General features: G+C 34.1%; 1 protein-coding gene across 18 annotated transcripts in view; it reads right to left on the reverse strand.

Annotated features, from left to right (window-relative positions):
- The window catches only part of WDSUB1 (WD repeat, sterile alpha motif and U-box domain containing 1), a 55,689-nt gene that overhangs the window by 26,845 nt on the left and 11,383 nt on the right, over positions 1-17,461 (reverse strand). For 9 of the 18 annotated variants that reach the window (XM_070579960.1, XM_070579953.1, XM_070579955.1 and 6 more), the window contains 5 exons: positions 16,621-16,714; positions 7,568-7,601; positions 5,546-5,586; positions 5,333-5,439; positions 4,432-4,611 (listed from right to left, as the gene is read on the reverse strand). In XM_070579960.1, coding sequence (XP_070436061.1) covers positions 4,432-4,611; positions 5,333-5,439; positions 5,546-5,586; positions 7,568-7,601; positions 16,621-16,714 — 456 coding nt within the window. The remainder of the gene's footprint in view (positions 1-4,431; positions 4,612-5,332; positions 5,440-5,545; positions 5,587-7,567; positions 7,602-16,620; positions 16,715-17,461) is intronic. The other 9 variants (XM_070579969.1, XM_070579966.1, XM_070579970.1 and 6 more) reach the window with 1 other exon arrangement.

Here is a 17,461-nt window from a genome sequence, read left to right on the forward strand (position 1 = left end):
ATCAATTTCGTCCATATGATGAATGTTAAACAAATTCATATTTATTCACAGTCACATAGGAACTATTTTAACAGTTGTACCAAAAAAGCAAATGCAAGTAAGATAGCTATGCACTGAAAGAGTAAAATTCATTCATACACTCAACAATTTGCCTCCTAACACATTTTTTTCTAGAACCAATTTCAATTCTCTATTACTCCGATTTATTGTTTTGAGGAAGTCTGCTTTCCTTAAAAGTCAAGACTAAGAGAAATTCACTGTAGCTTAAAATAGCACCTGTAGAAGATTAAAGTTAGCCTCTTGATCCTTTTATAATCTTGCAAAAACTTTAAAATACTTTAGAATGTGAAAAAAATAATGCCCTAGTCTATTTATTTACTAATTTATTCTGTGTTGAATTTGCTAACTTTCCAAATCTTAAACACAAACACAAAGTAGAGTCCCGATTTACTAGAGAACGTGCAACATTTCTGTCTCCACTCATAATAATGCTTTTCCTCATTCAGCTATTAGACCACCACAGGACTTATTTAAATTACATTTCAATCTTGGCTCGGGCCTGCTTGTTTCAAAACCTATTTCACTGAACTTTAAAATGACTGTAATTACTAAACCTGACACCCATCCTTCAAAAACTATTTCAGGCCATTAATTGAATCCTGTAAGAATTTCTTATTCTTTATTTATCTAGCTATCAGAATAGAATTCTATTCCTCTTATTTTTACTATGTTTCTCTTACATATTTTCAAACATCCTTGGTTGAAATCTGAAATTATTATTTTACATTGTCAAGTGCTTCTGTGTGATAAAGTACTGTTAGTATTTATTGTGAGAGAATAATGAGAAAATCAACTAATGAAGATGCCAAATTCATGAGAACTTTAAAAGAAAACCTACATTCTATTACCTACTTTCAGGAGAAAAAAGTAAATTATAATGGAAATTAAGTCATTAGATATACAAAAATAACTTTCACAGCATGGCCTGAATACAAAACTATCTAGCCCTAAGTATTTTCACAAAATCATCATTCTGTTAACTTCTTAAAAGGCCATAAGCTTCCAAGAGATTTAAATAGCTTCACATATTATGTTTAATATATAAGGAAAATATAACACTATACTTTAAAATGGTTTTCTATAACAAATATTTTTTTATTTGAGTCTTCATAACAATAAATCTCACTACGGATATCCTATTTCCTAAGTTTTCTGGTTAATTAAGATTTTACAAAGCATATTGATAATAGTGTCTGGTTATTATGTTTACTATTATTTATGTTTATTATTTGATTATATTAATGTATGTTTATTAATAACATACATTATTGTTATCTATGTTATTCGAGTGCCATGCTCTAACAAACATAAGAGACTTCAAACTGTTTTTGATAAGGATCTAGTATCCAGAATACATAAACAACTCTTACAACTCAACAACAAAAAGGCAAGTCAATTTAAAAAGGGCAAAGGATCTGAATAAACATTTCTCCAAAGAAGATAGATAAATGGCCAAGAAGCACTTAAAAAGATGCTCCATATCATTAGGTAAACGCAAATCAAAACCACAGTGAAATACCACTTCATATCTACTAGGATGTCTGTAATCAAGAAGACAGGTAATAAGTGTTAACAAAGACATAAAGAAATTAGAAAACTCAAACATTGCTGGTGGGAATGTAAAATGGTACAACTGCTTTGAAAAACAGTCTGGCAGTTCCTCAAAATGTTAAATGTAGAGTTATTCTACTCATAATTATATACCCAAGAAAAATGAAAACACGTTCACACAAAAACTCACACATATATGTTCATGGCAGCATTATTGATGATAGTAGGCGAAAAATGGAAACAACACAAATGTCCATCAACTGCTGAATGAATGAATAAATGAATAACAAAATGTAGTATAGCCATACAATGGAATACTATTCAGCCATAAAAAGGAATGCAGTACTTACACATAGAAAAACATGGATGAACCTTGAAAGCATTGTTAATAAAAGAACCCAATACAAAAGGCCACATATTGTACAGTTCTACTTATAAAACCCCATAGAGATAGAAAGTGTATTAGTGGTTGCCAGAAGCCAGGGAGAGGAGAGAAGGGCATTCTTTTAGGGAGATAAAAATGTTCTGAAATAGGATAGTCATGATGGCTGTATGACTCTATGAATAAACTAAAAACCACTGAATTTGACACTTAAAAAATGACTTGTACATTGAAAATTACAAAGCATCGTTGAAAGAAATTAATACCTGAATAAACAGAAAAACATCCTGTGCTTATGGACTGGAAGATTCAATACTAAGATGACAATAATCCCCAAACTGATCTACAGATCAATACATTCCCTATCAAAATCAAGTGGCTGTGTTTTGCAAAAACTGATAAATTGATCCTAAAATTCATATGGAAATACAAGGAACCCAGAACAGCAAAACCAACCTTGGGTGGGGATGGGTGATGGAGGGCACATTTTTCAATTTTAAAACTTACTACAAAGCTATAGTAATTAAGACAGTGTGGAACTAGCAGAAAGATAGACAAACATATCAATGAAATATAATTGAGAATCCAGAAATAAACCCTCAAATTTATGATCAACTGATCCACAAGGGTGCCAAGACAATTCAAAGGAGAAAGAATAGTCTTTTCAACAAATGGTGCCGGGACAACTGGATATCCACATCTGAGAGTATTAAGCTAGACTCTTACCTCACACCGTATAAAAATTAAGTCAAAACTGGTTACACAGAAAATGTGAGAGGTAAAACTATAAAAGTCATAAAAGAAAACACAGATGTATATCTTTGAGACTTGGGATTAGGCAATGGTTTCTCAGATATGACACCTACAGCACAAGTAACAACAGGGAAAAAAAACCAGATAAACTGGACTCCATCAAAATTTAAAACTTTTGTGCATCAAAGGATACTATCAAGAAGGTGTAAAGATAACCCACAGAATGGGAGAAAATATTTACAAATCATCTATCTGATAAAAGTCTAGTATCCAAGTTTATATAAACAACAGAAAAAAGACAAATAACCCAATTTTTTAAATGGGCAAAGGATCTGAATCAACATTTCTCCAAACAATATATACAAATGGCCAACAAGCACATGAACAGATGTTCAACATCACTAGTCATCAGAGAAATGCATATCAAAACCACAAGGAGGGGCCACTCCAGTGGCATACTGGTAAAGTTTGGTGTGCTCCATTTCAGAAGCCCAGGTTTGCAGGTTCAGATCTCGAGTGTGGACCTACACCACTCAACAGCTGTGCTGTGGCGGCAACCCACATAGGAAGTGGAGGAAGACTGGCACAGATGTTAGCTCAGAGTTAATCTTCGTCAAGCAAAATACGAGGAAGACTGGCAACAGATGTTAGCTTAGGGCTCATCTTCCTTAAGCAAAATAAGAGGAAAATTGGCAATAGACGTTAGTTCAGGGCTAATCTTCCTCAGGGGAAAAAAAAAAACTACCCACAATGAGAAACCACTAGGATGGCTATAATTTAAAAAGCAAACAAGTGTTGAGGATGTGGAGAAACTGGAATTCTCACACACTGCTGGTGAGAACGTAAAACAGCACAGCTGCCTGGGAAAATAGTCTGGCAGTTCCTCAAAGGCTAGCACAGAGTTACCATATGACCCACCAATTCCACTCCTAATTATACACCCAAGAAAACTGGAAATAGATGCCCACACAAAAACTTGTACATGAGTGTTCACATCAGCATTATTTATAGCAGCTAAAAAATGGAAACAAGCTAAATTCAGTCAACTGATGAATAGATAAGCAAAAAGTGATAAAATCATACAATGGAATATTATTCAGTTGTAAAAATAAATGAAGTACTAATATGTGACACAACATGGATGAACCTTGAAAACTTGCTAAGTAAAAGAGGCCCGACACAAAAGGCCATATATTGTATGATTCCATTTGTATGAAACATCAAGAATAGGCAAATTCTTAGAGACAGAAAGTAGATCAGTGACTGCCAGGGGCTAGAGAGAAAGGGAATAAGGAGTGGCTGCTAATGCTCATGGGGTTTCTTTTTGAGAAAAATGTTCTGGAATTATATAGTGGTGATTTACCACTCTGTGAATATACTAAAAATCACTGCAATGTGCACTTATAAAAGGATGAGTTTTATCATATGTGAATTATATCTCAATTTAAAAAATATATGTTTTGAAAATTACAGTTACATGGTCGCTTTAGTTACCTAAAGAAATGCTATGTAACATTTCCTTTCCATAATCTAATAAAAATATACGGTCCTTCTGTGCGAAGATATATACCAGCTTACTTACTAGGTTAGAATATTAAGAGGAAACCATTAATGCAACTAAAACCAATCTCAGAGTACATTATTAAAAATTGTTTTTAAGACTGCCTATGTTGCACTAATCTTACCAATTTTCAAATCATCAGCCAGACTTTCTTTTGTAAGATTCAACAGTTCTCTTCCATCAATGTTATTCATTTTGAAGAGACCAGTAAGGTCTTCTAAACCTTGTGCACAGAGCCATGTTGAGACGTCGTCCTCTGACCAATCTTCAATAAACTGCTTCGGCTGATCTTCTGTGCTCCCTGCTTAAAAAACAAACAAACAAAAAAACCCACACAAAAAGGCAAGTGAAATAAACAAAAGAAAAAGTATTTCCTTTATAAACATTCTCACTTTGAATTAAAAAGTAAATGAAATTTTTTAAAATCTGTGTTTTACTACTTTAACATCCTTTAAAGAAATTTCAAAAAATCAAATACTATGCACCATTTAATACTACTTTAAATACTGCTCTTTTGGTGCTTTTTATTTTTCACTCCGGAAGAACAATTTTTCTTTATTATATAAAATTCATGTCAGCAAAAGTATTCTATTTGCTCTATCATCTGCTTATCAGCACCACTATTTGGTTAATTCTGACACTGATAAAAATAAAATGCCTAAATTATGTGGCAACATTGCTTGATGAGGCCAAAAATAAAACCAACAAAATAAAACAATAATTTCTATTTTGTTCCCAGGCTATATTTATCTGAAAAATTAGTACAGAGTATAAATAGCGAGCTTACAAAGCCATGGGAGATGTGATAAACCTGAATGTGCGCCAAAAGCATTTACCAACAGTTTTAACATAGGTCAACTACTTTAAGACTCGCTTTTCTGAAATTACTTTTAAATTACATTAAACTTGGATGTATACTTCATAGTGAGAAAAGCAATGTGAATAATTTGTCAAAAAAATTACTGAATTTCTGATTTTAATGGTGAATGCAGTTGAACAGGGTTAAATACGATGTCCTTACTAACCTTGGCAAAGTGCTTCCGGGTCAAATTGCCAGATGTTCACTGTTTTGTCCATTGAACCAGTAGCAAGTAAAAGGATATTGGGTGCAAAGGCACATGTTGTGACATACCTAGTTAATAAAAACAACAATTAGGTATCCTCAGGCTATTTTTTTAAATTACATTAATTTTAATTATATTTAATTTTAATTATATTAATAGAGAGAAAGTTCAGACCTGGTGTGCTGAGTCAACGTGTAAAGTATATTCTCAGTATTCTGAAAAACAAGAGAAACAGCTTTAGATTTACTCAGGCAAGAGTAAAGTTACAGATAAAAACTCATTTGACATAAATGGCTAAGTGAACTGTAATTATTATTATTAGTCACTAATACATGTTGAAACTTTACCCAATGAATGGAGCATAACATCTATAACTGAGAATATTATCAGATACTTGTTTCACTCTTTCTCAATTATCAGCACTATTATCTACGGACCACCTTCCTAGAAATCTTTAGTATAACAGACTCTCAGCTTTTGCCGATTCATTTGAACTTACTAACAGTAACCTAAATGTCTATTACATGAAATAATTTGTATTTTTCCTACGACATTTGACTTGTAGCCATTGCAGGACCAGCAAATAGAAATTAGGCACTTAGATTTTGAGTACACTTAGCTGGCCATCCAGCATCTATATGTATTTAATTGAGACTCATATACATATTTTATGGAGAAAATTTAATGTTATAGCTGTTTTTGTGAATGTAAAATTTTCTGAAAATTTCATCAGAAATATTAAGGTTCTACTTCACCTAGTTTGAGTATTGTTTCACATTTCCTGCCAGAACTCTCAATGATTTGAACTTCTGTGTGGAGGACTAGTTTAGATTCCTTGCTTGAACCACTACACTTTGATAATTTACATATCCATTTCATTTGCTGGCATAGCTACAGCCTGAACTCAATCATTATAAGGCTCCATTCATGGCGAGCCAGCCTGGTGGTGCAGTGATTAAGTTCACATGCTCTGCTTTTGCAGCCTGGGGTTTGCTGGTTTGGATCCTGGGCATGGACCTACAGGCTGCTCATCAACCCATGCTGTGGCAGTGTCCCACACAGAAGAACGAGAAGGACTTACAACTAGGATATACAACTAGGTACTGGGGCTTTGGGGAGGGAAAAAAAAGGGGGGAGGGGAAGAATGGCAACAGATGTTAGGGTAGAGCCAATCTTCCTCACCAAAAAAAAAAAGTCTCCAGTCAACATGGATTTCTCTTGGAGAATATTTTTGTCAACTACATCTTCACTATACAGTCATATGTCACTTAATGACTGGGATACATTCAGAGAAATGAGTTGTCAGGCGATTTTGTCGTTGAGCAAACATTATAGAGTCTACTTATACACACCTAAATGGTATAGCCTACTACACACCTAGGCTATATGATACTAATCTTTTTTTTTTTTAAAGATTTGTTTTTCCTTTTTCTCCCCAAAGTCCCCCAGTACATAGTTGTATATTCTTCGTTGTGGGTCCTTCTAGTTGTGGCATGTGGGACGCTGCCTCAGCGTGGTTTGATGAGCAGTGCCATGTCCACGCCCAGGATCCGAACACTGGGCCGCCTGCAGCAGAGTGAGTGAACTTAAGCACTCGGCCACGGGGCCAGCCCCTATATGATACTAATCTTATGGGACCACTGTTATATATGCAGTCCATGGTTGACCAAAACATCACTATGCAGCACATGACTATATGTAAAACATCCATTTTTCTTCATATTCATGCAACTCAGCCTTTATTCACATGGATCTACCAAAAACTCCCATTTTCTAAATCCATAATAACCTACTCTTCCTTATACTAGTCCCTAAATCCAGCCAGGACTCTAACCACCACTTTCAACTATACCCTCCCCAAACCCTGGGGTAAACATTCATTCTTTGCTATTATGGAAAATTGGTGTAAAAGTTTAAGAATAAGGATTTAAAGTAATTTTTTGGATACCGGTGCTCTTTAATTCTGTATTTTCTTTGATCAGATTAAACATCTGTCCATCTTAAAATCACAAAACCAGTATCTCACTTGCACAACTATTTTAGCATTTCTGAAAATGTATGTTATACTCTTGGGCACCCTAAACAGAAAAAATGTATACATTTTTTTCATCTTGCCTAACTAAACTTGAAGTTCAGTAGCCTAATAAATAAACAAAATTTACACAGATCACACACACAAGATTTTTAAATACTTACAGTATCATACACTATCACAGACTTATCCACTGATCTTTAAAAGAAAAAGGAAATTTATGGGTGAACAGTTCCATAAAAACCAAGTACAGCATTTATGTAATTAGTATTTTTAAATCATTCTAACAACTTTTTTAGAAAAGACCGAAATATTGATATACATTTAGATGCAGTATCTTTTTGTTCACATGTATAAACTTTTATTCAAAAAACTACATGCCATATATGAAATATATCAGAAAATTATGAACTTTATTAAACACTAGCATGTGCTATTTATACTATATAGCTACAAACAGAATAAGGATTTGTGATGTATAAATAAGACACAATCCCTATCAAGTCAGTAACTGAAAGGGAAAAATAATACAAGGAAAAGCTATTACTTGCTACTTGGTTTTTGTTTCAGATAGCATTGTTCTCTGTCGTCAATATGGCTGTGCCTTAATTACTAATCTACCGATATATATATACACGCATATACACACATCTTGATTGTGACTCATTTTTGAAAATTGTAATTCTAAACTTGATAGGGACTCTACATGGTTTCTTTTAATGGTATAAAAATTAAAAACCACCATCTGGGATTATTCTAATGATGAAAAAAATCATCATACCAAAAAAATGTAATACTATAACAAAACACATAATTAAAAACAATAGATAAATATGCCTCTACATGATATATTCCCCCTTTGGAAATAGTCTTTTTTGGATATTTCCCCATTTGGAAATGTTGCAAGGCAAGAAAACATATGAACAATACAAGTGTTACTTACTACCTTCTGTACAACTTGAATAATATTTGCACTTATTCCTAAAACGTAGCTGATTACAGTCTGACCACAGGAGTCATACCTACTGGGAGGCTTAAAATTCCTTTAAATAAGACTTAAAATTCCTTGTTTAGTTGGCTATCCAGTGTTGATGACGAATTTTGACTGCAGAATCTTTGTCATAAATTCAAAATAGGAATTATTCTTTAAACATCCAAATATAAAATAAAATACAAGAAAATGGGAGGGCTATAAATGCATTCAGAATGTCAAAAAAGAGTTATAGCATTAAATGTTAAATTCCATCCAAAAAAAAATGAGAAATTATATTAGCAGCTAACATTATTTGAGCATGTATATGCTAGACATCATTTATAAACCACTCTTATTTAGTCTTAAATTCCTCAAGGTACAAGGTATTATTACTGGAATATCTAAAATTCTTAGGGAAAACGCTATTATTACTTCTGAGCATCTTAAAAAAGAAAAGTAAAAGGAAATTCCATCTTCTGAGACTACCACTACTGCAATTAAAACTAACTCATCCTAACGATGTATCACTTGAGAAGCTGGATCATCATTAGTAATCTTCGTGAGCTTTGTGCTGGGAAGACAGAAATTAGGGCAACAAGAAAAAGTCTACATATGGAAATAGCAAGCAATAAGGCCAAAAATGCAGACTAGAACAAAAATACAAAGTACCCTGAGTGCCTGCCCAAGAAATTTAGACAGTCTTGTAGGCAACAGATAGGGAGCCATGAAAGCAATGGAATAGGAAGGCAATGGAACAGGTTCACTTGCTGATGAGGTATAGGAATGAATTTGAGGAGCAAAAGACCAAACAAGAAGAACTCTTAATTAAGAGTCCATTGAATCCAAGCAAGAATGGAGATTATGGACAGAGACCTGCAGACTCTGGAGAGAAAAAGGATTTTCAACACATTTTCCTATAGCCTCCAATTTGACTAATAGGGATTGAAAGGAAGATGCAACAGGATTTGATGACTGATTAGATTTTGAAGGAAGGAAATTAGGATTAGGGAAAAATAACAGTTTTTGATATTTGAGATATGAGTTTCAAAGTCCAGGAGATAAAAGAATCACTGTAAATAGACACAAAATAAAATACTCTGTAACTACTGAAACAATATAAAATCTCAAACTATTCCCTAAATTGAACCTCAACCAACATCACACAAAAAATCCAACTGTTTGCTGCCCTGGTTGTACATTTCCTGCCTGCTTTATATAACTCCTCCTCTAACTTTTCTGTATCCCCATTCCAACCCATCTGCCCTGTCACCCTAACCCCACTTTTCCTTAAGAAGGAGGCCTTAGTATTCAAGCCTTTTGATAATCTGTTTCTGCAGTTTTGTGGCACTCTAAAACCTCAACTCTACTCACTCAAGAATAGACGAGAAACATGTCAATTATATCTAGACAACTACTAGACAAGAGCAACAACACAGACAGTTGTGTGCTTGATATGGGAGAGAGTATAATCATAGGCTGAAGGGAGATCAGTGACATTATAGTGACATTGTACAGCCATCCATGTCAGAATTCACCCACAGCATATTAATCCAAACTAGCTTTATACAATGGCCAAAAAACTAATCAAATAAAACTATCAACAACTATTTCTTTAGGTCAAGTACGTTCCCAAGGTTTAAAGATTTATTTTACACACAAGCATTTTTATTTTAAACATATCTATGTTTCTTCCCATTCAGAAAGTATTTGCAGTCTCTTACAAAGATGGAGCAAAAACAAGATAAAAATCATGTGAGGTGGGGCCAGCCTGTTGTTGTGGTGGTTAGGTTTGCATGCTCTACTTCGGTAGCCCAGGGTTCGTGGGTTCAGACCCCAGGTGCAGACCTACACACTGCTCATGAAGCCATGTGATGGCATCCCATATACAAAATAGAGGAAAACTGGCACAGATGTTAGCTCAGGGCCAATCTTCCTCACCAAAAAAAAAGTGAAGAAACTGATGAGGAAGAGAACATAAGGATGAGGTGGGGAGAGGAATGAAGGTTAAGATTAGTATACAAAATATATGTCATAAAATCCAGCCTACATTGCTAACGGAGGACTGCAAATTTGGTTCCGAGCTTCTTCAACAGCAATTCAAAAAAGGAAACAATCTGTTACACAATTTAAGATAGAAACACAAACCCAATGCTTGGAAAAGAGACATCAATTCCTTAAACTGAGACGTGAAAGAACTATTTCCTCCAAGGTCTTTATAGAGAGGATGCTGGGAACCAAGTCCTCAACAACTCTTCTTGAATGAACATGGTTTCAAACAGCTGTTTTGTAACAACCCTCAGTATAGGCCAACAGCTAAAAGTTAATTTAGAAAAAGCAGAAATCAGACAATGAGAGGGTAAAATGGCATGTTATACGACTGCCCAATGTTCTGGATTACATACAAAATAATATGCATTATTATAATATACATAATATTTAATAAACATGCATTGAGCAATTATTATGCCCCAAATCTAAGTAATAAATGCTTTGCCTGCATTTTCTTATTTAATCTTCATAACAATCTAATGAGGAATGTGTTACTATTTTCCCCATTTTATAATTCAGAAAAGTGAAGCTGAGAGGAGATGGAACTGGAACTTGTTAAGGTCATACAGCTAGTAAGTGGTAGGGCTGAGATTAAAACTCAGTTCTATGTGATTCTAAAACCCACGTTTTTGGCTTTTACACTTCCTAGAACATCATCCCCAGGAACACATTAAAATTAAAATTGATTCATAATGGGCCATGGCATAACTACCCTGGTAGTTATAGCCTAAAGAAGATGGCACGGCTATTCGAACTTCACTAAAGCTTTCAGAAGACATAAAATTTCAAGCAATGCAACATCTGATAACCCTCCATGATAAACAAATTGCAACACGTACTTTTAAGGCTACTTAAATGAACTGACTTGTTCCATAGGATTGTCAACAATGTTGTAGAAACAGGAAAAAAAAAAAAAAGATGGTTTGAGTTTTGGAAGGGTGAGCGTAAGTCTTCTTATGCTAGTCATTACTGAGCGAGAGGTTGTTTGTTAAAGCCACTCCTAATTTATGACAATGGAACTTGAACGTCCACATGCATGAAACAGAAAAAATATAAACAGGCATCTTGCTGGGAAGAGGGGGGACACTTCCCATCCCTCCTGGAGTGAGATTCCTGGCCTCTCTTCGTTCTCTCCTGCTTAGCAGAAAAGGAAGGACAGATGACTGGAAAGTCTGGCGGCAGACGCTAAGCCACGTGGCGCAGTCCCTTCTGGATTTTCCTGTTTCCAATCTGCCCCTGCAGGGCAAGTCTGCGGCAGTCCGTGCTGTCCAAGAGCACGTGAGCAAGTCAGCTGCAGATTTATAGTCTGTTACCCAGACTGTCTATCCTATATTTCTCTCTCATTGGTTTTCAACTCAAGAAAAGAGGGTGTTACTTCTTGAACTCTTAAAACTCTAACAACAATGGGCATTTTTAAACTAGTTTCCAAGGAATCCTAACTACTAGTACTGAGAACTTATGGAAGGAGACAGCCTCTATTTGAATTATAAAGACTGACCCTTCCTGCTTGAATAGAAGCTAATACATACAATGTTCATTTTATCTGGTTGGATCAGGAGAAGTGGAGTGGAACTGAGGACAAATTCTGCTAAGCAGCTAGAAGAAAGTTATTAGAGGAGAGACGTGGAGAAAGATGAAGGGGAAAAGTTCCTACATATTTTGCTCCATGATGTGTGATGTCATCATAACTCTGAAAGCTAATGGAATGTGTGAAGCATACATGAGAATCAATGTATCTTCCGCTAACCCAGATACTGAAGAGATTTTCAAAAATTTAAAATACTGCCCCTCTTCTATTTTTTTATTTTTCCTAAGAAAAAATGTTGTTAATATGCAATGAGTTCATTCTTGTTTTTAAATGAATTAAAAATGTTTTAGCATTTTCTCAGTTTTATTTTCTGTAAATAGCGATATATATAACCATATAAGCAAAAGCTCTTTGGAGTCCCCAATAACTTTTAAGAGTGTCAAAGAATCCTAAGACCAAAAAGTATGAGAACCTCTGACCTAAATCGTGATTCCATTTCTTTACTTCAGCATTAGCACTCATCTGGTATAGCTAGGCAATGTCTATTAGAATGCTTTAAAAGTTTCAGTAGTTCTCTTAAATCCATCACCTCTACCACTTATTCTTACAGCCTCAATTCCCCTTTCTCCTCTTTATATTTACCACACATTTTAATCTAGCCAAGAATTTCCTGCCACCTGGAATGGCCTTTTAGTTGCCCAATCCTCCCCTATCTGCGTCTATAAATTCTGTACCGCCTTTTACATGGTCACCCATATCTATGCCCTATACAACTTCCTTAGCAGACTTCTCACCTACAATCCCATTCTGCTGTCAATTCATTTTTCCTGTCTAGCCTCTTATTTTCAGATATCTTTTATTCTACACACTTTTTCCCCACTGTCTCCCTCTTTCTCATATGTATCTACTGTACCTTACCAATGACTTTTAGTCACAAATGAAATCTCTCTATCATTGACCAATTAACTTATTTATCGACTCATCAAATATGGTTCAAACATGTCTCTCAATTCTCCTAAAAAACTAAATGTTTATATTTCACCAACTTACATTTCCAACTCATTCACTTGCCTGTATATTTATCCAAATAAACTAAAAATATTCAGAAGACTATCTGAATGCGACCTAGAGCAACACTGTACACCAAAAAGTATTTAATAATGTAAACCTCCATTTATCCAGAATGAAGGAAAAGGAACATTCCAGTTAATATAATATGTTAGTTAATTAAGATGCACATATATACAAGAAACAAGACATTATAATGCTATAAAATGACCTTAACACAAAAACTATATTGAGTATCACTTAGCACTTCTTCCATGATTCAGAGGGTAAGCATATCAGGATCTTTCAGCGTTATTAGGTTATCACCATGAACATCAACTATCAGGACAGAGAATTAAAACATTTTCAAGGGCACAAACATTGTCTTATACTTCCTTTTATATGCCCTATTGCCACCAGCAGAGAGGTGGACACATAAGAGAGCCATAAATATTTGCTGAATTTCATATAAACATTTTGTTGATTAACCTCTCAAGAGTGAAATGCACAAAATGTCCCCCAAAACAAGAGAAGGAAATCCAACTTTCTCTGTTTAAACTTTCCACTGATTTCAATTCTAGGTAAAAAAAGAATTACTATAAATGCTTTTTGATGATGAACTATTTTCATCTCTTGAAATAAAAGAGTCATATCTAATAGAATGGCTACATTGCTAATTATTTTGCTGATTATTTGGGAAGGATTGAAGCATATGGGGAAAAGAACTATCAGGCTTAGTCCAGAACATTTTAAGTGGAAGTCAGGAGCCTAAATATCTCAGCTGGGGCCAAAGGTGCTGTGAAGAGCCATGAATGTGGGTTTGAATGCTATAGCCTGTGATATCAGACAGGAAAGTTTTAGAAATCCAATGGCAGGAAGGAGAAAACATACCAAAGTATTCAAAAGGAGAATATAAAGGAACTGAATCATGTTACTGTGTCCCAAACAAACTGCTTTACAGAATAAAGCTTTGAAAAATAAAAGCTAAGATTAAAATTTTCGAGAGAACTAGAAATCACAAAAAGTGACACAGTGGACCTGAAAAAAAGCCAAATAGAAATTCTAGAACTGAAAAATAAAATAAAAATTAAGGACTCATCAGTAGACCAGTTTAATAGCACATTAAATAAAGCTGAAGAGACTATCAGTAAAAGGGAAACCATTCAGAACGAAGCAAAGGAAATAGAAGAATGAAAAATAGAAAAGAAACATAAAGTTCACAGTGAGAAGGTATAATTTGCATTTAACTGGAGTCCTAGATTTAGAGAAGAGGAAAAAAACGGACAGAGGCAGCATCTGAAGAGATAATGAATAAGAATTTCCACTAAACTGATAAACTATCATTCGACATTAGTAAGAAGTTCCGTGAATTCTGAGCAAACTAAATAAAAAGAAACCCAAATCTAAATACACCAAAGTAAACGTGCAGAAAACTACAAAAAGAAAATTTTGTGAGCAGCCAGCAAAAAAAATATGAATTACATTCAAAGGAGCAAGTCAGAATAAAACTGACTTCTCTACAGCAATACATAAAAATAATATGTCCTAAGTTGTGTTTATTCCAACAAAGCAAGGTTGGTTTAGTATTTGAAAAATCAGTATAATTTACCATATTAATAGAATAAAAGAGAAAAATCATATTATGACTTCAAAAGATGCAAGAAAAATCACTTGACAAAATATAACACCTATTCGTGATAAAAAATTCTTAGAAACTAGAAGGAATAGAAGAGCGCATAAAGCTTATCTCTCAAAAATCTACAGTGATCGCAATAATGAAAGCTTTCCCTTTGCAATGAGGAATGATTCCCCTAATCCTGGTAGTGTTAGCCAGTTCAGTAAGGCGTAGAAGATGTCAAAAGTACAAGGACTAGAACAGAAGAGACAAAGCCATCATTATTAACATATGACATGATTTTGTACATAGAAAATCAAAAATTAGAACCTTTATAGAAAAATCCATTGTCTTTCCACATATATTTCTCTATATTAGCCACATCTTTTATAACAGTAACAAAAAAATTAAGTGCCTCAAAATAAATCTAACAAAAGATGAGGAGGACTTCCACACACCAATTATTGAGAGAAATCAAAAGAAAAATAAATGGTGAAATAGGACACATTCATGGTTTAGCAGACTCCATATCATAAAGATGTCAATTCTCCCCAAATTTATCAGACTCAATATAACCCCAATCAAAATCCAAAGAGGTTTGCATGTGTGGAGGGGGGAATTGGAGGCAACCTGACAAGCTAATTCTAAAATTTATATGGAAGTGTCAAAAGCCAGGAATAGCCAAAATCTAAAGCCTTGGAAAGACAGAATGGTTTCAGAGCAAGGAGAGACAAACAGAAAAACAGAATGGAATAGCAGGCTGAGACACAGACTCACACACACATGGTCAGTGATTTCTGACAAGGCAACATAGCAAAATGGTGGAGAAAAGATGGTCTTTTCAATACATACTGCTGGGACAGCTGCATATCCACATGGAAAGAAATGAAACTAGATTCCTATCGCATATCATACACACAAATCAAATTTGAGAAAGGAAAAACAATGAAGGTTTTAGAAGATAATATAGGAAAATATCTTCATGACCTCAGAACATAAAGAAATTGACTACACTAAAATTATAAACTAAGAAGAGACAAATCCAAAGAGAGGGGAAAAATATTTGCAACACATATAACCAATAAATGGCTCATATACAGAAATAGAGAGGTAGGTAGATAGATAGATAGATAGATAGACAGAGAGACGGACAGACAGATATCAACAACAAATCAATAAGAAAAAGATAATCCAGAAGAAAATGGGCAAGAGACATGAACAGGCACCTGATAAAAGAAGAAATACACATGGACAATAAATTTCTGAAAAAGGTTTTAACCTCACTCTTTCAGGGAAACACAAATTAAAACCACAATAAGATAAAACTTCACATCTATCACAATGGCTAAAATTAAAAAGACCCACAATACCAAGCATAGGCTAGCATTTGAAATAACACTACTGTAGGGGTGTTTGACCACTTGGAAAACAATTTGGTGTTACTGTCAAAGTTGAAAATACAACTATTGTGTAACCCATCAATTCCATTTCTATGTATTCACCCTACAGAAATGCATGAACATGTGCACCAGGAGATACAGATATATTCACAGAATTATTATTATAATGTTCCCAATCTGGAAATAATCCATATGTTCCTCAACATTAAAATGGATAAAGTATGGTATATGCATGCAATGGAATATTACAATGAAAATCAACAAACCACAGATATACGCGGTAACATGAAGGAATGTCATAAATATTATGTTAAGTAAAGGAAGCCAGACACAAACTAATTCATATTGTATGATTTGTTTTAAATCAGTTTAAAAGAAAAAAGCAGTATTATGTATTATCTAAGGTGTTGTCCCCAGAAAGGGGCACTTAAAAGGGGAGGACTTCTGGAGCAGAACCAACTACTGTTCTATTTCTTGACCTGAATAATGGTTACACAGGTTTGCATCAAAGTAACTTATCAAGCTATTCTCTTATGTTTGATGTATTTTTCTATATGTCTATTTTATATCAAAATGGTTTAAGGAGATTAAACTAAATAGCTTACCCCGAGACTAGCATTTGCCCATTATGAGAAAAGGCACAAGCCAGAACAGGAGCACTGTGCCCACTCAGTGTACTTTTATATTTTAATTCAAAACCTGCAAATAACAAGGTGAGAAAAATTAGCAAGGTGACCATGCTTATAATTTATTTTTTAAGTCAAAACTATTTCACTTATTTATTCAATAAATAATCTTTGAGTGCCTAAAGGACACAAAAATGAAAAAATCCTCATGCAACTCAGGTAATGGAAGGCAGTGTGATTAAGTGGTTTCAAAAGTTCAGTAATGGGGAAAGAAAATGGCGCGCTCAGCAAAGGCTAGACCAGGGGCGGGGTTATAATTATCAACTTATTTTTTAAATTTTAAGCTCTTTAAAGTATATAAAAATATAAAATTTTCAACTACACTATAATCTTGGTGTCTAATAAAAAACATATACATATATAGCTCAATTGCCCAAATGCCTAAAAAGAATCAAATGGCTATAGTTTTTTAAGTCTGATGAAATATTTTATCATTCCCTAAATAAAAAATAATCAGTGGTAATTTATACATATTTCCAATATATCTTATAATACTCCTACAAAGTACGGTAACACTAAAATCCTTTTTATGCTTTCTATAATTACTGAAAAGAAATATCACATCTATTTTAAAGATAAACCAAGGGAATTCAACATGTTTCACGGACAATCTATAAAAATAATTATTAAGAAGTTCGTCCAGGGAGACAAGGAAATAGTGAAATCTATAATTTTCTCAGACCTAATAAAAACTTTTTTGAAGTGTTAATGGCTCTTAAGATAGCAAGCATTTAACTAAACAAAAAGGTCATTAGAGCAG

The sequence above is a fragment of the Equus przewalskii genome, chromosome 17 (assembly GCF_037783145.1).
Source record: "Equus przewalskii isolate Varuska chromosome 17, EquPr2, whole genome shotgun sequence".
Classification (NCBI taxonomy): domain Eukaryota; kingdom Metazoa; phylum Chordata; class Mammalia; order Perissodactyla; family Equidae; genus Equus; species Equus przewalskii.